Source organism: Tribolium castaneum, chromosome 1, assembly GCF_031307605.1.
Source record: "Tribolium castaneum strain GA2 chromosome 1, icTriCast1.1, whole genome shotgun sequence".
NCBI lineage: Eukaryota > Metazoa > Arthropoda > Insecta > Coleoptera > Tenebrionidae > Tribolium > Tribolium castaneum.
In genome coordinates, this window is record NC_087394.1 from 5,157,940 (window position 1) to 5,182,219 (window position 24,280).

A 24,280-nucleotide genomic window follows, 5' to 3' on the forward strand; every position below is an offset into this window, starting at 1 on the left:
GAGAATTTTCGACTTAATTTAGTGAAATGTTTGCATTTATAGCTGTAAAACTTACTGAAACGATCGGAATATGCAAAAAGTTAATTACCTATTTAACGTATCTGAAGTTTGAAGATTTGAAAAGTTAAAAAGAAAACACAATTTTTGACCAAATTGCGTAAATTTTTGGCTTATTTTTGAAAACAGAGAAGCAAAGACAATAATTTCGACCTCTTTCAAAAACGAAAAAATCAAATTGGAATAATACTCGTTTCGATCTAAGTTTGTGATTTTTCCGGCAGTTTTAGCTAAGTTTTACGAAAAAAACTGAACTTTTGGGAAAAAAATGCTTAAAAACCTCTTGACAACAAAAATATCATTCATGACCTAACGTGGTGAATTTTCGTCTAGAATTTAACGAAATTTTGTGGAATGTTTTCGTTTCTAGCTGTAAAACTTACTGTAAGGGTCGAAAAAGGTGAAAAATAATGTAGTTTGTAACATAATTTAGTGATTTTTTGATTTTACAAAATTTTACAAAAGAAAACGAAGACAAAAGTTTCACAATTTTCGACCACATGTGAGTTTTCGACTTCTCAACGGACGTTTACTCAAAAACAAGCTAATTCCAACAAAACTAGCTGAAATAACATCAAAATTTTTGCTTTAGTGTGCTAAATTTTTACAGGCGGTTTTAGTAACATTTTTCGAAAAAACGTGAAAAAAATCTGAGAAATTCCTCCAAAATCGTTGAAAAACATATAAATAACACAATTTTTTATCAGATTTTGAAGATTTTCGGCTTATTTTTGTCGAAGTCTTGCTCAAAAACTTTCAATTTAATGTGCGTGTTCTGATAAAATCTTCCAAATTAATCTACTCTCTAATTCAAGAAGGAACCAAAAATTCGCACTAATGTGATGATTTTTCTCGCAATTTTAACGAGATTTTTAGAGATTTGCTGAGTTTTTACAAAAAAGTGCCTGTACGTTACTTGAAAAAAATAAAAACACAATTTTTTTGACGGAATTTTACGAAATATTTGCACTTCTAACTATAATACCTCTTGAAATTCCTGAAAGACAGTCTTCGACATAATTTGGCGATTTTTGGTAAAAATAACATTTGCCTTATTTTTAACGAAATTCTATTCCAAAATGGATAACTCCAGAGAAACAAGCAAAAATAACATCATTTTTGACCTAGTTTGGCAATAATTAAGCCAATTTTAGTCAGATATTTCGCAAAAATACTTTTACGTTTAAAACACCCAAAAATATCTGATGATGATGTCTGCAAAACTTACTGAAACGTGCGAAAAATGTAATGTGCGACTTAATTTGTTAATTCTTTGGACTGTTAATAAAAACTCTCAATAAATCTTACAATAAAACTTGTTTAAAAGTATAAAACAGGTAAAAATAAATATTTAATTTTGAAATTACGTTCAAAATCGGCTGACATTTGGTGATTATCTAGCCAGTTTTAGCCAAATTTTTTCAAAATAATTTTGGTTTTTATCTCAAAAACGTACTTAAACATAAATAATCAATCTGTTGCCAACTGAAACGGTTTCTAGTGATCACTTGTGATTTTCAACACTACGCTGTTGGCAAAAACTCTGGAAAAAACTGAGAAATTCCTCCAAAATCATTGAAAAACATATAAATAACATAATTTTTTACCAGATTTTGAAGATTTTCGGCTTATTTTTGTCGAAGTCTTGCTCAAAATCTTTCAATTTAATGTGCGTGTTCTGATAAAATCTTCCAAATTAATCTACTTTCTAATTCAAAAAGGAACCAAAAATCCGCACTAATGTGATGATTTTTCTCGCAATTTTAGCTAGATTTTTAGAGTTTTTTTTTGAGCTTTTACAAAAAAGTGCCTGAACATTACTTGAAAAAAATAAAAACACAATTTTTTTGACGAAATTTTACGAAATATTTGCAGTTCCAACTATAATACCTCTTGAAATTCCTGAAAGACATAATTTGGTGATTTTTGGTAAAAATAACACATTACTGCGAACATTTGCCTTATTTTTAACGAAATTTTATTCCAAAATGGATAACTCCAGTGAAACAAGTAAAAATAACATCATCAATCATCAATAATGAAGCCAATTTTAGTCAGATATTTCGCAAAAATACTTTTACGTTTAAAACACCCAAAAATTTCTGATGATGATGTCTGCAAAACTTACTGAAACGTTCGAAAAATGTAATGTGCGACTTAATTTTTAAAAACTCTCAATAGATCTTACAAAAAAACTTGTTTAAAAGTATAAAACAGGTAAAAACAAGTATTTATTTTTGAAATTTCGTTCAAAATTGAGTGAAATTTAGTGATTACCTAGCCAGTTTTAGCCAAATTTTTTGAAAATAATTTTGGGTTTTATCTCAAAAACGTGCTTAAACATAAATAATCAATCTGTTGCCAATTGAAACGGTTTCTAGTGATCACTTGTGATTTTCAACACTACGCTGTTGGCAAAAACTCTGGAAAAAACTGAGAAATTCCTCCAAAATCATTGAAAAACATATAAACAACACAATGATTTTGATTTTGAAATTTTGAAAAATTTCGGCTTATTTTTGTCGAAGTCCTGCTCAAAAACTTTCAATTTAATGTGCGTGTATTGATAAAATCTTCCAAATTAATCTACTCTCTAATTCAAAAAGGAACCAAAAATTCGCACTAATGTAATGATTTTTCTCGCAATTTTAACGAGATTTTTAGAGATTTGCTGAGTTTTTACCAAAAAATGCCTGAACGTTACTTGAAGAAAATAAAAACACAATTTTTTTGACGAAATTTTACGAAATATTTGCACTTCCAACTATAATACCTCTTGAAATTCCTGAAAGACATAATTTGGTGATTTTTGGTAAAAATAACACATTACTGCGAACATTTGCCTTAACTCCAGTGAAACAAGCAAAAATAACATCATTTTTGACCTAGTTTGGCAATAATGAAGCCAATTTTAGTCAGATATTTCGCAAAAATACTTTTACGTTTAAAACACCCAAAAATTTCTGATGATGATGTCTGCAAAACTTACTGAAACGTTCGAAAAATGTAATGTGCGACTTAATTTTTAAAAACTCTCAATAGATCTTACAAAAAAACTTGTTTAAAGGTATAAAACAGGTAAAAACAAGTATTTATTTTTGAAATTTCGTTCAAAATTGAGTGAAATTTGGTGATTACCTAGCCAGTTTTAGCCAAATTTTTTGAAAATAATTTTGGTTTTTATCTCAAAAACGTGCTTAAACATACATAATCAATCTGTTGCCAACTGAAACCACTTCTGATTTTCAACACTACGCTGTTGGCAGTTCTGTCCAAGATTCCTCAGTTCAGTACTGCCAACTCAAAACACATAAAAGGTACCAAATTAGTCACTGGAGCACTTCCCCCATGCAAATCCCCTTGATAAGACAGTTAAGAGATTAGGTTTAATGGAAGACCAATGAGAAACGTGTTAGTGTAAGCCTCCACCGTGTGTTAGTATCCACCCCGTCATCCTTACCCTTTGTATCTCTTTATTTCTCTGATGCCTCGCTAGCAACTCAAGCTCGGACAGATACGCCAAACTCTCCGACTTAATAATAGCCCCCTCTAACTCCGGGCACAGTTTCGGCGGCTGTTTCTTCTTCCTCAGTAGCGACCTCCAGCCCGGGTTTTTCTCCCCACTTTTGGTACTAACAGCGTCGTGAATCGGGGTGGGGTCACCGTTTATGTTGACTAGTGTTACTGATTTGCCTTTGGATTGCGGGTTAACTTGGGAGTAGAGGGAGATGACTGTGCCGGAATGCGCGTTATGAATGGAATAGGCCATGTCGGTGCTGCTTCCGTTGAGGGAGGAGGTGGTGGACCAGCTGGGGGTGGGATGGGAGGGGGAGCTGTACCCGGAGGTGCTCTGGGAGTCGGGGACGGCGGGCTTACCGTTCGTGGGCGCCCCTTCCGGGGAGGCGATCTCCGCCAGCGACCCCACAGCACTTAGAGTCTTTTCGCTCTCACTGCCGCTGGTCTGCCACACAGCCAGGGGCCGCTCCTTCACCGAGGGCGTCTCGATGGTGTTGGGCGACTCCAGGTCCTGGATCAGCTGGAGCGCCGCCTCCAGCTCCTTGGAGAACTCGGCGTCGCTGCTGGTCTTGGAGCTGCTCTTGGAGTCGGAGCTGGGGGACGTCACCGACGGCTCCTTCTTGCTGACGATGGCGCGCTGCAGCTCCTTCATCAGCGAGGCGTACTGGACCTTCTCCGCGTGGGGGCTCACGGACTCCACCCGCCGCAGCACCATGGCCTGGGGGGCTTGGTAGTGCTCCTCGTCCCGGGGGCCGGTGTTTAGACGCGTCCTGTAGATGCTCTCCAAGCAGTCGTAGATCGGCGGATTGGTGCTGCTTTGGTGCAAGTTAACGCGGGAGGAGCCGCCCGAGAGCACAGGCGAAGCCGAGCGCGAGAAACTACGCATGTGGCAAAGTTTACGATCACTGTTACTGTTACTATCGTCCGATGCCTCTTCGATGTGCACTACGGGATTATCGATGAGGTGGGTGGTGTCGCTCACGACGCCGTTTTGGAGTTTCTTTGATTTGGGTTTCGGGGTGCCGTTCTCGAGGATTTTCAAGTAGGGGGATTCGGCGGTGTTTGAACAACTTGCGCTGTCCGACTCGAACACCCAACTTTGGGAGTAGGCGTTGTAGACGGTTGGGGGTTTGGCTGATTTTGGCTGAAAGCAAATTTTTGGAGGTAGTTTTAAAGTCCGTTGAAAGTTGGCATAATATGGAAAATGAGCCGCTGAATTCAATTGAACAAACCGCATTGCTCTATGACTTTGAGTTTTCGAGTTATGAATTTTTTTGTTGAATAAAATTTTTCGCTATAGAAATAGCCTATCTTAATTTTTAGAAAAAAAATTTAAAATGTCAGATCTTTTTGAAAGTTGGTATAATACAGAAAATGAGCCGCTGAATTCAATGGAACAAACCGCATAGCTCTATGACTTTTAGTTTTTAAGTTATGAATTTTTTGTTGAATAAAATTTTTCGCTATAGAAATAGCCTATCTTAATTTTTAGAAAAAAAATTTAAAATGTCAGATCTTGTTGAAAGTTGGTATAATACAGAAAATGAGCCGCTGAATTCAATGGAACAAACCGCATTGCTCTATGACTTTTAGTTTTCGAGTTACGAATTTTTTTGTTGAATAAAATTTTTCGCTATAGAAATGGCCTATCTTAATTTTTAGAAAAAAAATTTAAAATGTCAGATCTTGTTGAAAGTTGGTATAATACAGAAAATGAGTCGCTGAATTCAATGGAACAAACCGCATTGCTCTATGACTTTTAGTTTTTAAGTTATGAATTTTTTGTTGAATAAAATTTTCCACTATGGCAAAAATTTTTAATTCTTGTGAAAAATTGATATAATATGTAAAATGAGCCGCTGAATTCACTGGAGCAAACCGCATTGCTCTACGACTTTTAGTTTTTTTTATGAATTTTTTTATTGAAAAAATAAATTGAAAAAATGTTTCCATTTTCGCTTTTTTTCAATTTTCAACCACCAATTACGTCGAAACTATTAGAGTTATCGGGAAACGGAAAAATCGAGGACAACCGGAATAAAAAACTCTACAAAATGGCATAAGACTCAAGGCGATAACTCGCAAAAAAATTTTCAAACGCCGATTACGGCGAAACTAAAATAGCTAGGAGAAAACGGTTTTTTCCATCGTAAAGAGCACATCAAAATCTATAAGATAGGATAGGTTTCATTTGATTTTGAGACACTTTAAAAATTGGCCAATTTTAAGGGTGTTAACTTTTTTTTATTTTTTTTACTTTCTTATTTACGGCTAAACTATTCCAAAAATTGGAACTATTTTATTCCATACCTATGCAAAATGATCCGGGGAATCGATTGGCATCGAGAAAATTGCCAAATTCCCAATAGTTTTTTAGTTATCAATTTTTTAAAATTTTACCAATTTTTGCTTTTGTTTGCAATTTGCCCGAAAACTATTAGTCGGGGAACAATAATCTTTTTTGAAAAAAATAGATAATTCAAAGAGCTTTCGAACGATAATACACTTCATGGGGTTATCTCTAATAGTTCCGGAGCTATTGCTCGATAAATGTTTCGGGTACTCAAAATCGACAAAAATTGCGACGAAAATTGAAAAACTCAAATATAAAAAATCGATCAAATGGACTTTTTGTGTATTTTTAACAACTTTAGTAGGTTGTTAAGACATATAGAAGTCCATAAAAATTTGCTGGAGTGAGTATAAAAAAAAAATTTTCATCATTTTAAAATTTTCCACCATGAGAAATACCTATCCTAATTTTTAGTAAAAAATTGTAAAACCTTAGATTTCGTTAAATGTTGATATAATACAGAAAATGAGCCGCTGAATTCAATGGAACAAACCGCACTGCTCTAAGACTTTTAGTTTTTGAGTTATGAATTTTTTTGTTGAATAAAATTTTCCACAACATAAATTGCCTATTTTAATTTTTAAACATTTAAACATTTTAAACATTTTTGTGGGTATTTTAGAACAAAAATCTCAAAAAAAAATATAGACACATAGAATACACGGTGTTCCAAGTCTTTGGAATTAATACGTAAACTATGCATGATTAAATACGTAACAATTTAATTATAAATGTTTTGATGAGACACTAAAAACCAATTTTGAAAAAAACTAATTCGAAAGTTTTCTTATACTTGATATGATAAAATTCCTTTATTTTTTTAGGACATTTGAGACTTATTAGGTTTAATAACGATGCAGGAAATAAGAGAGAGAATTTCTTTAACTTTCCTTCAATTTATTATGTAACTAACTAACTTTTATAAACAGTATCCAAATAGGCAACTTCGATAAAATACATCAAAAGTAATGTTCACGCTATATACTCGAACAGTTGAAATGTTTTAAGTAATTAACATGTTAATATTGAAAATCCGTTTTGTAATAATTGGTGATCGGGTCATTTTTTATAATTTTATTTGCAGAACTTCAAATAACTGTAACTCGGTATTTTTTTTAAATGAAAAGCTTTAATTTTTATTTCACTAAATGGAAGAAAATGTGTCTGAATCGATCTGTGTTAACATTAGCATTCTCTAATAGTCATATTTAATTTTGATGACTGAGAAAAAAAAACTAAATTTTATTGATTTATTTGTATTTACGAAAAATAGGTAGGTATAACAAAATTTTAAAGAGAACACCAATGAGATATTTCTGTTTGTAAAAACAGCTATGTTTAGTAATAAAATTCCAGCAATGTCGAAAAAAACATAAATAAGATCATTATTGTTATAGAAAAATTTCTTATTCCCGTTTTATTTTTTGCTTACAGTTTTTTTTATATATATTTTTTTCTTTTTTTTATAAGATTTGTATACGATTTTTTCTACATTGTCTTCATTTTTTTCCATACAAAAACTATAAAAATGTAAAAAATTGACGCTAAATTCTGGTGTTTTTTTAAAACGAGGTCAGTTTACCAGAGCTTGAAGAAGTGGACAAGAACATAAATTTAAAGTTATCATTCCTTGTTAATTCATTGCAGTACTAGTTGAGTTACCAACCTGTTCTAATAAAAATTATAATTAGTAATGTATATAAAGTTGTTTTGCAGAGCAAAAAGTAAAAAAAACTGATGAACAATGACATGTTATACATAATGTTAGTATAGATTAATGGAGAATTAAATGAGCCTTTATCTTGAAGGTTTATTAACATTTCTTTTCAATTTTAAATTCTCAAGGAAGACATAATCTTTATTACTTAAATGCCCGAATTCGATTTCAAGATCTAAAAAAAATTAAAAAAAAAATAATATCAGCTGAATTACTATATATTTAAATTTCAAAAAAATGTAAAGCCGAAATTTTTTTCGTTTTCTGAAAAGTTGAAGTAAACATTTTGGGAGTTGTCCCTCACTTACCCTTGGTATGATGTACTCAATGTCGGAGACCTGTTCGTGGGATCCGTGCAATTTCTTCTTATCTTTCTTATTCGGTGCTATCTGCATAGAACAGAAAGCGAATTGACTGTCGAGAAGGGAGACTAAGATGACGGCGGCTGTGGCGATCCGTGTGGCAAAACATGCTGGAATGGCAAATTTCATATTTGTAAACATGTTTTCGTGCGAAAAATTTTAGTAGAAGAACAGCTAAAATGCATTATCGTTAAAATAACATGATTGGCCTTGGTGGTCGTTTTATTGCGCTAAGCTCTAATTAGCATCAATCAAGAAGCGCCAACATATTATGCTAATTAAAAATCGAAAAGTCGCGTCATCGGAAATTCCCTGTTACCTCTTTTTTCACTTGACTGAATCTGGGCCAAAATGTTGAAATTATTTCGATTTGTAAAGCAAGGTCGTATTTTAATAAAGTTTGACTGGTGTCTAGCTGTTCTAGAATCAGTTCGCACTTAATTATGAATTCGTAAAGTTCGCAACACCATAAATAGATAATAATATTATAAAACAATCAAGTTGATGGATTTGTTACATTTAATAATTCGGGTTGTTTTGCCATGTTATTTAATAAATAAATATCTACATAATTAATTCACGTGTTCTAATTACTTGAGCAATCGTCTATTTTCCCACCTAGGTGTGAGAACAATTGCAAAAAACACAGTACATCGTTTTTCATTTTTGTTACGTAAATTTTTCACTGTTGGTCTTTGTTTTCACGATTATGTCGTAAATGGAAAAAATCCCTCGATTGTGATGCAAAAAAGAACAAAATAACAAGTCGTTCATTTTCTTCTTCAAAGTTTAACTGCTAATAGAAAAATATCTAATTAATTTTAAATTTCCTCAATAAAATTATTGAGGAAATTTAAAATTAATCATTATAGTATTTCTAATGACAAAAATTTCTTTTTGAAAAAAAAATAATAGAAAAGTTGGCATAATTGCAATGTTTTTGACGATGTTTTCCACAAGTTTTCTATTTTTTCAAAAACTTTTTTAATAAAATGACAAGTCATTTAGGTACTTTTGTTTAATTTAGTTCTAAATTTCAGTTTTAAACGATTTATGTTTTTTTAAATGTTTGGCTGTCGATGGCATTTTATTTCCGAAACGTGTCTCCACATTAATAAAAAATAATTTTTCAAATTGGGGATGTGACTTATTTACTTTAGTTATTTTCTAATTGTTTCGTCGTTTTTTTGCAATAATTATTAATATAGACTGAACCAAAAATAAGACAGAATTAATTAATTAATTGTCTCCACATTAATAAAAAATAATTTTTCAAAGTGGGGATGTGACTTATTTACTTTAGTTATTTTCTAAATATTTCGTCGTTTTTTTGCAATAATTATTAATATAGACTGAACCAAAAATAAGACAGAATTAATTAATTAATTGTCTCTACATTAATAAAAAATAATTTTTCAAAGTGGGGATGTGACTTATTTACTTTAGTTATTTTCTAAATATTTCGTCGTTTTTTTGCAATAATTATTAATATAGACTGAACCAAAAATAAGACACAGAATTAATTAATTAATTGTCTCCACATTAATAAAAAATAATTTTTCAAAGTGGGTATGTGACTTATTTACTTTAGTTATTTTCTAATTATTTCGTCGTTTTTTTGCAATAATTATTAATATAGACTGAACCAAAAATAAGACACAGAATTAATTAATTAATTGTCTCCACATTAATAAAAAATAATTTTTCAAAGTGGGGATGTGACTTATTTACTTTAGTTATTTTCTAATTATTTCGTCGTTTTTTTGCAATAATTATTAATATAGACTGAACCAAAAATAAGACACAGAATTAATTAATTAATTGTCTCCACATTAATAAAAAATAATTTTTCAAAGTGGGGATGTGCCTTATTTACTTTAGTTATTTTCTAATTATTTCGTCGTTTTTTGCAATAATTATTAATATAGACTGAACCAAAAATAAGACACAGAATTAATTAATTAATTGTCTCCACATTAATAAAAAATAATTTTTCAAAGTGGGGATGTGACTTATTTACTTTAGTTATTTTCTAATTATTTCGTCGTTTTTTGCAATAATTATTAATATAGACTGAACAAAAAATAAGACACAGAATTAATTAATTAATTGTCTCCACATTAATAAAAAATAATTTTTCAAAGTGGGGATGTGACTTATTTACTTTAGTTATTTTCTAATTATTTCGTCGTATTTTTGCAATAATTATTAATATAGACTGAACAAAAAATAAGACACAGAATTAATTAATTAATTGTCTCCACATTAATAAAAAATAATTTTTCAAAGTGGGGATGTGACTTATTTACTTTAGTTATTTTCTAATTATTTCGTCGTTTTTTGCAATAATTATTAATATAGACTGAACCAAAAATAAGACACAGAATTAATTAATTAATTGTCTCCACATTAATAAAAAATAATTTTTCAAAGTGGGGATGTGACTTATTTACTTTAGTTATTTTCTAATTATTTCGTCGTATTTTTGCAATAATTATTAATATAGACTGAACAAAAAATAAGACACAGAATTAATTAATTAATTGTCTCCACATTAATAAAAAATATTTTTTCAAAGTGGGTATGTGACTTATTTACTTTTGTTATTTTCTAATTATTTCGTCGTTTTTTGCAATAATTATTAATATAGACTGAACCAAAAATAAGACACAGAATTAATTAATTAATTGTCTCCACATTAATAAAAAATATTTTTTCAAAGTGGGGATGTGACTTATTTACTTTAGTTATTTTCTAATTATTTCGTCGTATTTTTGCAATAATTATTAATATAGACTGAACAAAAAATAAGACACAGAATTAATTAATTAATTGTCTCCACATTAATAAAAAATAATTTTTCAAAGTGGGTATGTGACTTATTTACTTTTGTTATTTTCTAATTATTTCGTCGTTTTTTGCAATAATTATTAATATAGACTGAACCAAAAATAAGACACAGAATTAATTAATTAATTGTCTCCACATTAATAAAAAATATTTTTTCAAAGTGGGGATGTGACTTATTTACTTTAGTTATTTTCTAATTATTTCGTCGTATTTTTGCAATAATTATTAATATAGACTGAACAAAAAATAAGACACAGAATTAATTAATTAATTGTCTCCACATTAATAAAAAATATTTTTTCAAAGTGGGTATGTGACTTATTTACTTTTGTTATTTTCTAATTATTTCGTCGTTTTTTGCAATAATTATTAATATAGACTGAACCAAAAATAAGACACAGAATTAATTAATTAATTGTCTCCACATTAATAAAAAATAATTTTTCAAAGTGGGGATGTGACTTATTTACTTTAGTTATTTTCTAATTATTTCGTCGTTTTTTGCAATAATTATTAATATAGACTGAACCAAAAATAAGACACAGAATTAATTAATTAATTGTCTCCACATTAATAAAAAATAATTTTTCAAAGTGGGGATGTGCCTTATTTACTTTAGTTATTTTCTAATTATTTCGTCGTTTTTTGCAATAATTATTAATATAGACTGAACCAAAAATAAGACACAGAATTAATTAATTAATTGTCTCCACATTAATAAAAAATAATTTTTCAAAGTGGGGATGTGACTTATTTACTTTAGTTATTTTCTAATTATTTCGTCGTTTTTTTGCAATAATTATTAATATAGACTGAACCAAAAATAAGACACAGAATTAATTAATTAATTGTCTCCACATTAATAAAAAATAATTTTTCAAATTGGGGATGTGCCTTATTTACTTTAGTTATTTTCTAATTATTTCGTCGTTTTTTGCAATAATTATTAATATAGACTGAACCAAAAATAAGACACAGAATTAATTAATTAATTGTCTCCACATTAATAAAAAATAATTTTTCAAAGTGGGGATGTGACTTATTTACTTTAGTTATTTTCTAATTATTTCGTCGTTTTTTGCAATAATTATTAATATAGACTGAACAAAAAATAAGACACAGAATTAATTAATTAATTGTCTCCACATTAATAAAAAATAATTTTTCAAAGTGGGGATGTGACTTATTTACTTTAGTTATTTTCTAATTATTTCGTCGTTTTTTTGCAATAATTATTAATATAGACTGAACAAAAAATAAGACACAGAATTAATTAATTAATTGTCTCCACATTAATAAAAAATAATTTTTCAAAGTGGGGATGTGACTTATTTACTTTAGTTATTTTCTAATTATTTCGTCGTTTTTTGCAATATTTATTAATATAGACTGAACCAAAAATAAGACACAGAATTAATTAATTAATTGTCTCCACATTAATAAAAAATAATTTTTCAAAGTGGGGATGTGACTTATTTACTTTAGTTATTTTCTAATTATTTCGTCGTTTTTTGCAATAATTATTAATATAGACTGCACCAAAAATAAGACACAGAATTCATATTTTTGTTATAAAAACTAAAAAAATTTTCGAACAGGTCGGTTTATTTTTTTTTAATTCTACATTTTGACACTATATATTGACATTTGTAACGTCATTTATTTATTTTTTAAAAACAACTAACATTCCTGATATGTGTTTTTGCTAGTACACATTTATATCTTTCTGTTAAGTATAAAATAATACAAAAATATAAGAAAATAATATAAAAAAAAGTTACAAAAGTGAATACAAGTGGCATTCAAAGAGTTCTATCTTTTTGTTCTTTTGTATTTTTTTAATTGTCATATCTTAATACTTATCTAAAATACTAACAAAAAATGGCAGGTGTTATAAAAAAATTAAAATAACGTCCTTAATGAAAAACAAATGACCTCAAAAATGTCATTATAAAATGTAGCATTTAAAAAATGCGACCTGTTTGAGGATTTTTTTGAAAAATGACTAATAACAAAGATATAAATATTGTGCATTACTTTTGGTTGAGTTTGTATAGGCCAAAAAATATTATTTTTGAGATTCATAAGAGCAAAGATGTCTTTTTTTCTTATAAAAAAGGCAATTCATAATATTCGATAACGTCCATTTACAAAAAAAAAAGATTTGAAATTTTATCTAGTTGATAAGAACAGACAAATAAGGACAATTCCTTAGCAGAGCAAAAAGATTATTGACTTAAAATGTATTAAAAGTGTTTTAGTTTTGGAATTTAAAAATTGTGCTCGTTTAATAGAAAACCATTTTAAAATTTTCACCACTCTTTTTTGAAAAAAAAACTAGAGTATTTTAATTTCCATTTACGAAAAACATAAGTGTTATTAAGTTATTATTTATAAGCACAAAAAGAGGAAAAAATGTTATCTAATGTTATGAGAGAAAATTATTATTTACTTGCATGTCCTCTTTTTTAAATGTTTATGTAGTATGTAGTTTAGTGGTTTATAATTTATAAGTTGTAAAAAGTCCACAAAACATTAATTTAGTTCGATTCCTGATCAAATATTTTCAAATATTTTCACCACTCACTGAAATATTTCAAAAATTATTAAAAATCCGGTTTTTGAATTAAAGTGAAATCTAACTGGAAAATGTAATTAAAAAAAAGAAAATTATTTAGACTCAAAACACTTCAAGATAGCTTCGATATTTATTACTGGAAGCTTTCCTTTTCCAATGCCTAGCAAGAATTCTCACCTACAAGTATCTTAAATATGTTTATCGGCTATTTGGAATTCCACTCAATGCCATTACGAAAATAAGTGAGAAATTTCACTCTAAGCCGTAAGAAGAAAGCAATATTTATTTTTATGAAACTTTTCTATTCTCTACAATAATCTCATTGATTGTTGTTGAGTAATTAAAAAATGTTACATATCTCTCTAATTAATGAAATAATTAATTTATTGTTTCGGATTTTTTCCTGTGTACGTTGTCAATCAACTGCCAAGGAAGAAAAACCTGACTTTCATTATTGTTTGTTCGCACCCCTACGATTAATTACAACCCTGCGGCCTCTGAAAACGTAACCTCGTTAAGTAAACCTGAAAGTTCACCCAAACAAGGTTAATAATGTTAATAATACAAACATCTCTTCCATCCAACGTTACATAATCCAACAATTCCAATAGGTTTGTTTCGCAAATGACAGTGAAAAAACAACACATGTATTTGATTTTTTGTAACCCTGCACGCGCCTTTGGTGAAAGTCCAATTAAAATATCGATACAAGCAGTTTTAGTACTTTCTAAAGCAATTGAACTGTACCTAAATTTTTCGAAATCCATAAATCACCGCCACACACTTTTTTTAAGCAATTATTTCTTCAAACCAATCACACGTTTCACTTTCGCGCCACAACCTTACCGTAGTCAATCAGCATGTGATTGGGATGATTTTTCAACAGCTCCGTCATGTCTGTGAAGTAAAGCCCCCACTCGCTCAGGACGACGTTGACGCTGTTCACTGTCAGGATTGAGACGGCCATGTAAAGGAGGAATTCCTGGCGTCGGGGCGATAAGCGTCCCAGACAGGACAACATCCCGCCAACAATGCCGATTATGACGTTCTGGAAGAACAGAAAACGGGATTAATTGGACTAGAAAGTGGGAGCAAGTGATACGAGGCCCGGAGTCGTCAAGAGAGAAATCCGGGTCTTATGTCACGTGCCCGGAGGCTTGGAACAGGTGAGTGATTACAGAAGTTGTTGCCGGAATTAATTTTAAATACCGTGATTCTCCGAAAAATTCAAAATTTTGAGAAAAAAAATTGCCAAAACCCATTCTATTTGATACATTTTGGTCTGCTCTTTACAATGGAATAAACCGTTTTGCTCTCGGTCTTATAGTGTCGTCGCAATTTTTTCACATTTCGTCGAGATTTTTGTCGATTTTCGGTACCCGGAACATTTATCATGCAATAACTCCAGAACTATTAGAGATTACCCTATGAAGTTTATTACCATTGGAAAGCTCTTTTGATTATCTATATTTTTTAAAAAAGAACATTATTCTCCGACTAATAGTTTTCGTAAAAATTGCATATAAAAGCAAAATTATGTTAAATTTAAATAAATTCATAATAAAAAAACTAATAGGAATTTTGCAATTTTCTTGATACCAATTGATTCCATGGACCATTTTACATAAGCTAGAATTGAAATAGTTCTACTTTTTTGAATAGTTTTGTGATAATTGACAAAATAAAAAAAATTAAAATTTGTTAACACCCCCCCCTATCTCCGAAAAATTCAAAATTTTGAGAAAAAAAAATTGCCCAAACCCATTCTATTTGATAGATTTTGATCTGCTCTTGACAATGGAACAAACCGTTTTGCTCTCGGTCTTATAGTTTCGTCGCAATTGTTTCACTTTTCGTCGAGATTTTTGTCGATTTTCGGTACCCGGAACATTTATCATGCAATAACTCCGGAACTATTAGAGATTACCCTATGAAGTTTATTACCATTGGAAAGCTCTTTTAATTATCTATATTTTTTAAAAAAGAACATTATTCTCCGACTAATAGTTTTCGTATAAATTGCATATAAATGCAAAAATATGTAAAATTTAAAAAAATTTATAATTAAAAAACTATTAGGAATTTTGCAATTTTCTTGACACCAATCGATTCCCCGGATCATTTTACATAAGCTAGAATTGAAATAGTTCTACTGTTTTGAATAGTTTTGTGGTAATTGAGACAATAAAAAAAAATAAAAATTTGTTAACACCCCCCCCCCTGTCTCCGAAAAATTCAAAATTTTGAGAAAAAAAAATTGACAAAACCCATTCTATTTCATAGATTTTGATCTGCTCTTTACAATGGAATAAACCGTTTTGCTCTCGGTCTTATAGTTTCGTCGCGATTGTTCCACTTTTCGTCGAGATTTTTGTCGATTTTCGGTACCCGGAACATTTATCATGCAATAACTCCGGAACTATTAGAGATTACCCTATGAAGTTTATTACCATTGGAAAGCTCTTTTAATTATCTATATTTTTTAAAAAAGAACATTATTCTCCGACTAATAGTTTTCGTAAAAATTGCATATAAAAGCAAAAATATGTAAAATTTAAATAAATTCATAATTAAAAAACTAATAGGAATTTTGCAATTTTCTTGACACCAATCGATTCCCCGGACCATTTTACATAAGCTAGAATTGAAATAGTTCTACTGTTTTGAATAGTTTTGTGGTAATTGAGAAAATAAAAAAAAATAAAAATTTGTTAACACCCCCCCCCCTGTCTCCCAAAAATTCAAAATTTTGAGAAAAAAAAAATTCCCAAAACCCATTCCATTTGATAGATTTTGATCTGCTCTTTACAATGGAACAAACCGTTTTGCTCTCGGTCTTATAGTTTCGTCGCAATTGTTTTACTTTTCGTCGACATTTTTGTCGATTTTCGGTACCCGGAACATTTATCATGCAATACCTCCGGAACTATTAGAGATTACCCTATGAAGTTTATTATCGTTCGAAAGCTCTTTTAAATATCTATATTTTTCAAAAAAGAACATTATCCTCCGACTAATAGTTTTCGTATAAATTGCATATAAAAGCAAAAATATGTAAAATTTAAAAAAATTCATAATTAAAAAACTATTTGGAATTTTGCAATTTTCTTGACACCAATCGATTCCCCGGATCATTTTACATAAGCTAGAATTAAAATAGTTCTACTTTTTTGAATAGTTTTGTGGTAATTGAGAAAATAAAAAAAAATAAAAATTTGTTAACACCCCCCCCCCTGTCTCCGAAAAATTCAAAATTTTGAGAAAAAAAAATTGCCAAAACCCATTCTATTTGATAGATTTTAATCTGCTCTTTACAATGGAACAAACCGTTTTGCTCTCGGTCTTATAGTTTTGTCGCAATTGTTTCACTTTTCGTCGAGATTTTTGTCGATTTTCGGTACCCGGAACATTTATAATGCAATACCTCCGGAACTATTAGAGATTACCCTATGAAGTTTATTACCATTGGAAAGCTCTTTTAATTATCTATATTTTTTTAAAAAGAACATTATTCTCCGACTAATAGTTTTCGTATAAATTGCATATAAAAGCAAAAATATGTAAAATTTAAAAAAATTCATAATTAAAAAACTATTTGGAATTTTGCAATTTTCTTGACACCAATCGATTCCCCGGATCATTTTACATATGCTAGAATTAAAATAGTTCTACTTTTTTGAATAGTTTTGTGGTAATTGAGAAAATAAAAAAAAATAAAAATTTGTTAACACCCCCCCCCCCCCTGTCTCCGAAAAATTCAAAATTTTGAGAAAAAAAAATTGCCAAAACCCATTCTATTTGATAGATTTTAATCTGCTCTTTACAATGGAACAAACCGTTTTGCTCTCGGTCTTATAGTTTTGTCGCAATTGTTTCACTTTTCGTCGAGATTTTTGTCGATTTTCGGTACCCGGAACATTTATAATGCAATACCTCCGGAACTATTAGAGATTACCCTATGAAGTTTATTACCATTGGAAAGCTCTTTTAATTATCTATATTTTTTAAAAAAGAACATTATTCTCCGACTAATAGTTTTCGTATAAATTGCATATAAAAGCAAAAATATGTAAAATTTAAAAAAATTCATAATTAAAAAACTATTTGGAATTTTGCAATTTTCTTGACACCAATCGATTCCCCGGATCATTTTACATAAGCTAGAATTGAAATAGTTCTACTGTTTTGAATAGTTTTGTGGTAATTGAGAAAATAAAAAAAAATAAAAATTTGTTAACACCCCCCCCCCCTGTCTCCCAAAAATTCAAAATTTTGAGAAAAAAAAATTCCCAAAACCCATTCTATTTGATAGATTTTGATCTGCTCTTTACAATGGAACAAACCGTTTTGCTCTCGGTCTTATAGTTTCGTCGCAATTGTTTTACTTTACGTCGACATTTTTGTCGATTTTCGGTACCCGGAACATTTATCATGCAATACCTCCGGAACTATTAGAGATTACCCTATGAAGTTTATTATCGTTCGAAAGCTCTTTTAAATATCTATATTTTTCAAAAAAGAACATTATCCTCCGACTAATAGTTTTCGTATAAATTGCATATAAAAGCAAAAATATGTAAAATTTAAAAAAATTCATAATCAAAAAACTATTTGGAATTTTGCAATTTTCTTGACACCAATCGATTCCCCGGATCATTTTACATAAGCTAGAATTAAAATAGTTCTACTTTTTTGAATAGTTTTGTGGTAATTGAGAAAATAAAAAAAAATAAAAATTTGTTAACACCCCCCCCCCCTGTCTCCGAAAAATTCAAAATTTTGAGAAAAAAAAATTGCCAAAACCCATTCTATTTGATAGATTTTAATCTGCTCTTTACAATGGAACAAACCGTTTTGCTCTCGGTCTTATAGTTTTGTCGCAATTGTTTCACTTTTCGTCGAGATTTTTGTCATTTTTGGGTACCCGGAACATTTATAATGCAATACCTCCGGAACTATTACAGATTACCCTATGAAGTTTATTACCATTGGAAAGCTCTTTTAATTATCTATATTTTTTAAAAAAGAACATTATTCTCCGACTAATAGTTTTCGTATAAATTGCATATAAAAGCAAAAATATGTAAAATTTAAAAAAATTCATAATTAAAAAACTATTTGGAATTTTGCAATTTTCTTGACACCAATCGATTCCCCGGATCATTTTACATAAGCTAGAATTGAAATAGTTCTACTTTTTTGAATAGTTTTCTGGTAATTGAGAAAATAAAAAAAAATAAAAATTTGTTAACACCCCCCCCTGTCTCCGAAAAATTCAAAATTGTGAGAAAAAAAATTGCCAAAACCCATTTTATTTGATAGATTTTGATCTGCTCTTTACAATGGAACAAACCGTTTTGCTCTCGGTTTTATACTTTCGTCGCAATTGTTCCACTTTTCGTCGAGAATTTTGTCGATTTTCGGTACCCGGAACATTTATCATGCAATACCTCCGGTACTATTAGAGATTACCCTATGAAGTTTATTACCATTGGAAAGCTGTTTTAATTATCTATATTTTTTAAAAAAGAACATTATTCTCCGACTAATAGTTTTCGTATAAATTGCAAATAAAAGCAAAAATATGTAAAATTTAAAAAAATTCATAATTAAAAAACTATTTGGAATTTTGCAATTTTCTTGACACCAATCGATTCCCCGGATCATCTTACATAAGCTAGAATTAAAATAGTTCTACTTTTTTGAATAGTTTTGTGGTAATTGAGAAAATAAAAAAAAATAAAAATTTGTTAACACCCCCCCCCTGTCTCCGAAAAATTCAAAATTTTGAGAAAAAAAAATTGCCAAAACCCATTCTATTTGATAGATTTTAATCTGCTCTTTACAATGGAACAAACCGTTTTGCTCTCGGTCTTATAGTTTTGTCGCAATTGTTTCACTTTTCGTCGAGATTTTTGTCGATTTTCGGTACCCGGAACATTTATAATGCAATACCTCCGAAACTATTAGAGATTACCCTATGAAGTTTATTACCATTGGAAAGCTCTTTTAATTATCTATATTTTTCAAAAAAGAACATTATTCTCCGACTAATAGTTTTCGTATAAATTGCATATAAAAGCAAAAATATGTAAAATTTAAAAAAATTCATAATTAAAAAACTATTACGAATTTTGCAATTTTCTTGACACCAATCGATTACCCGGATCATTTTACATATGCTAGAATTGAAATAGTTCTATTTTTTTGAATAGTTTTGTGGTAATTGAGAAAATAAAAAAAATAAAAATTTGTTAACACCCCCCCCTGTCTCCGAAAAATTCAAAATTTTGAGAAAAAAAAATTGCCAACTCCCATTCTATTTGATAGATTTTGATCTGCACTTTACAATGGAACAAACCGTTTTGCTCTCGGTCTTATAGTTTCGTCGCAATTGTTTCACTTTTCGTCGAGATTTTTGTCGATTTTCGGTACCCGGAACATTTATCATGCAATAACTCCGGAACTATTAGAGATTACCCTATGAAGTTTATTACCATTGGAAAGCTCTTTTAATTATCTATATTTTTTAAAAAAGAACATTATTCTCCGACTAATAGTTTTCGTATAAATTGCATACAAAAGGAAAAATATGTAAAATTAAAAAAAAATTATAATTGAAAAAATATTAGGAATTTTGGAATTTTCTTGACACCAATCGATTCCCCGGATCATTTTACATAAGCTAGAATTGAAATAGTTCTACTGTTTTGAATAGTTTTGTGATAATTGAGAAAATAAAAAAAAATAAAAATTTGTCAACACCCCTCTGTCTCCGAAAAATTCAAAATTTTGAGAAAAAAAATTTGCCAAAACCCATTCTATTTGATAGATTTTGATCTGCTCTTTACAATGGAACAAACCGTTTTGCTCTTGGTCTTATAGTTTCGTCGCAATTGTTTCACTTTTCGTCGAGATTTTTGTCGATTTTCGGTACCCGGAACATTTATCATGCAATAACTCCGGAATTATTAGAGATTACCCTATGAAGTTTTTTACCATTGGAAAGCTCTTTTAATTATCTGTATTTTTCAAAAAAGAACATTATTCTCCGACTAATAGTTTTCGTATAAATTGCATATGAAAGCAAAAATATGTAAAATTTAAAAAAAATCATAATTAAAAAACTGTTAGGAATTTTGCAATTTTCTTGACACCAATCGATTCCCCGGATCATTTTACATAAGCTAGAATTGAAATAGTTCTACTGTTTTGAATAGTTTTGTGGTAATTGAGAAAATAAAAATAAATAAAAATTTGTTAACACCCCCCTGTCTCCGAAAAATTCAAAATTTTGAGAAAAAAAAATTGCCAAAACCCATTCTATTTGATAGATTTTGATCTGCTCTTTACAATGGAACAAACCGTTTTGCTCTTGGTCTTGTAGTTTCGTCGCAATTGTTTCACTTTTCGTCGAGATTTTTGTCGATTTTCGGTACCCGGAACATTTATCATGCAATAACTTCGGAACTATTAGAGATTACCCTATGAAGTTTATTACCATTGGAAAGCTCTTTTAATTATCTATATTTTTTAAAAAAGAACATTATTCTCCGACTAATAGTTTTCGTATAAATTGCATATAAAAGCAAAAATATGTAAAATTTAAAAAAATTTATAATTGAAAAACTATTAGGAATTTTGGAATTTTCTTGACACCAATCGATTCCCCGGATCATTTTACATAAGCTAGAATTGAAATAGTTCTACTGTTTTGAATAGTTTTGTGATAATTGAGAAAATAAAAAAAAATAAAAATTTGTCAACACCCCCCCCTGTCTCCGAAAAATTCAAAATTTTGAGAAAAAAAAATTGCCAAAACCCATTCTATTTGATAGATTTTGATCTGCTCTTTACAATGGAACAAACCGTTTTGCTCTCGGTCTTATAGTTTCGTCGCAATTGTTTCACTTTTCGTTAAGATTTTTGTCCATTTTCGGTATCCGGAACATTTATCACGCAATAACTCCGGAACTATTAGAGATTACTCTATGAAGTTTATTACCATTGGAAAGCTCTTTTAATTATCTATATTTTTCAAAAAAGAACATTATTCTCCGACTACTAGTTTTCGTATAAATTGCATATAAAAGCAAAAATATGTAAAATTAAAAAAAAATCATAATTAAAAAACTATTAGGAATTTTGCAATTTTCTTGACACCAATCGATTCCCCGGATCATTTTACATAAGCTAGAATTGAAATAGTTCTACTGTTTTGAATAGTTTTGTGATAATTGAGAAATAAAACAAAATAAAAATTTGTCAACACCCCTCTGTCTCCGAAAAATTCAAAATTTTGAGAAAAAAAAATTGCCAAAACCCATTCTATTTGATAGATTTTGATCTGCTCTTTACAATGGAACAAACCGTTTTGCTCTTGGTCTTATAGTTTCGTCGCAATTGTTTCACTTTTCGTCGAGATTTTTGTCGATTTTCGGTACCCGGAACATTTATCATGCAATAACTCCGGAATTATTAGAGATTACCCTATGAAGTTTATTACCATTGGAAAGCTCTTTTAATTATCTGTATTTTTCAAAAAAGAACATTATTCTCCGACTAATAGTTTTCGTATAAATTGCATATGAAAGCAAAAATATGTAAAATTTAAAAAAAATCATAATTAAAAAACTGTTAGGAATTTTGCAATTTTCTTGACACCAATCGATTCCCCGGATCATTTTACATAAGCTAGAATTGAAATAGTTCTACTGTTTTGAATAGTTTTGTGGTAATTGAGAAAATAAAAAAAAATAAAAATTTGTTAACACCCCCCTGTCTCCGAAAAATTCAAAATTTTGAGAAAAAAAAATTGCCAAAACCCATTCTATTTGATAGATTTTGATCTGCTCTTTACAATGGAACAAACCGTTTTGCTCTTGGTCTTATAGTTTCGTCGCAATTGTTTCACTTTTCGTCGAGATTTTTGTCGATTTTCGGTACCCGGAACATTTATCACGCAATAACTCCGGAACTATTAGAGATTACCCTATGAAGTTTATTACCATTGGAAAGCTCTTTTAATTATCTATATTTTTCAAAAAAGAACATTATTCTCCGACTACTAGTTTTCGTATAAATTGCATATAAAAGCAAAAATATGTAAAATTAAAAAAAAATCATAATTAAAAAACTATTAGGAATTTTGCAATTTTCTTGACACCAATCGATTCCCCGGATCATTTTACATAAGCTAGAATTGAAATAGTTCTACTTTTTTGAATAGTTTTGTGGTAATTGAGAAAATAAAAAAAAATAAAAATTTGTTAACACCCCCCCCTGTCTCCGAAAAATTCAAAATTTTGAGAAAAAAAAATTGCCAAAACCCATTCTATTTGATAGATTTTAATCTGCTCTTTACAATGGAACAAACCGTTTTGCTCTTGGTCTTGTAGTTTCGTCGCAATTGTTTCACTTTTCGTCGAGATTTTTGTCGATTTTCGGTACCCGGAACATTTATTATGCAATAACTCCGGAACTATTAGAGATTACCCTATGAAGTTTATTACCATTGGAAAGCTCTTTTAATTATCTATATTTTTTAAAAAAGAACATTATTCTCCGACTAATAGTTTTCGTATAAATTGCATATAAAAGCAAAAATATGTAAAATTTAAAAAAATCATAATTAAAAAACTATTAGGAATTTTGGAATTTTCTTGACACCAATCGATTCCCCGGATCATTTTACATAAGCTAGAATTGAAATAGTTCTACTGTTTTGAATAGTTTTGTGATAATTGAGAAAATAAAAAAAAATAAAAATTTGTCAACACCCCCCCCTGTCTCCGAAAAATTCAAAATTTTGAGAAAAAAAAAATTGCCAAAACCCATTCTATTTGATAGATTTTGATCTGCTCTTTACAATGGAACAAACCGTTTTGCTCTCGGTCTTATAGTTTCGTCGCAATTGTTTCACTTTTCGTTAAGATTTTTGTCCATTTTCGGTACCCGGAACATTTATCACGCAATAACTCCGGAACTATTAGAGATTACTCTATGAAGTTTATTACCATTGGAAAGCTCTTTTAGTTATCTATATTTTTCAAAAAAGAACATTATTCTCCGACTACTAGTTTTCGTATAAATTGCATATAAAAGCAAAAATATGTAAAATTAAAAAAAAATCATAATTAAAAAACTATTAGGAATTTTGCAATTTTCTTGACACCAATCGATTCCCCGGATCATTTTACATAAGCTAGAATTGAAATAGTTCTACTTTTTTGAATAGTTTTGTGGTAATTGAGAAAATAAAAAAAATAAAAATTTTTTAACACCCCCCCCTGTCTCCGAAAAATTCAAAATTTTGAGAAAAAAAAATTGCCAAAACCCATTCTATTTGATAGATTTTAATCTGCTCTTTACAATGGAACAAACCGTTTTGCTCTTGGTCTTGTAGTTTCGTCGCAATTGTTTCACTTTTCGTCGAGATTTTTGTCGATTTTCGGTACCCGGAACATTTATCATGCAATAACTCCGGAACTATTAGAGATTACCCTATGAAGTTTATTATCGTTCGAAAGCTCTTTTAATTATCTCTATTTTTCAAGAAAGATCATTGTCCTCCGACGAATAGTTTTCTTAAAAATTGCATATAAAATCAAAATTTGTAAATAAAAACTATAATCTTAACTGGGTTAAGCGTCATTATTGTTATTAATTAATAGAATTAAAAAAATTAAAATCAAAATTAAAAAAGTGTATAAGACACGTAAGAATACACGAATCCTTGACATTGCTCATGTCTACATAATTAGATACACGTAACAACAATTTTTATTTTATTTTATTTATCCGAAGCCAACAAAATGTACGAAAGATTTTCTTATCCGTTTCACTTT

General features: G+C 29.6%; 1 protein-coding gene across 2 annotated transcripts in view; it reads right to left on the reverse strand.

Moving 5' to 3' along the window:
• The window catches only part of LOC100142089 (uncharacterized), a 90,001-nt gene that overhangs the window by 1,157 nt on the left and 64,564 nt on the right, over positions 1-24,280 (reverse strand). The window contains exons 3-5 of one of the 2 annotated variants that reach the window (XM_064354920.1): positions 14,280-14,481; positions 7,952-8,115; positions 3,934-4,717 (exon numbers count right to left, since the gene is read on the reverse strand). In XM_064354920.1, the coding sequence (XP_064210990.1) occupies positions 3,934-4,717; positions 7,952-8,115; positions 14,280-14,481 (1,150 nt within the window). Of the gene's footprint in view, positions 1-3,517; positions 4,718-7,951; positions 8,116-14,279; positions 14,482-24,280 lie in introns of both variants that reach the window. The other variant, XM_064354918.1, reaches the window with a different exon arrangement.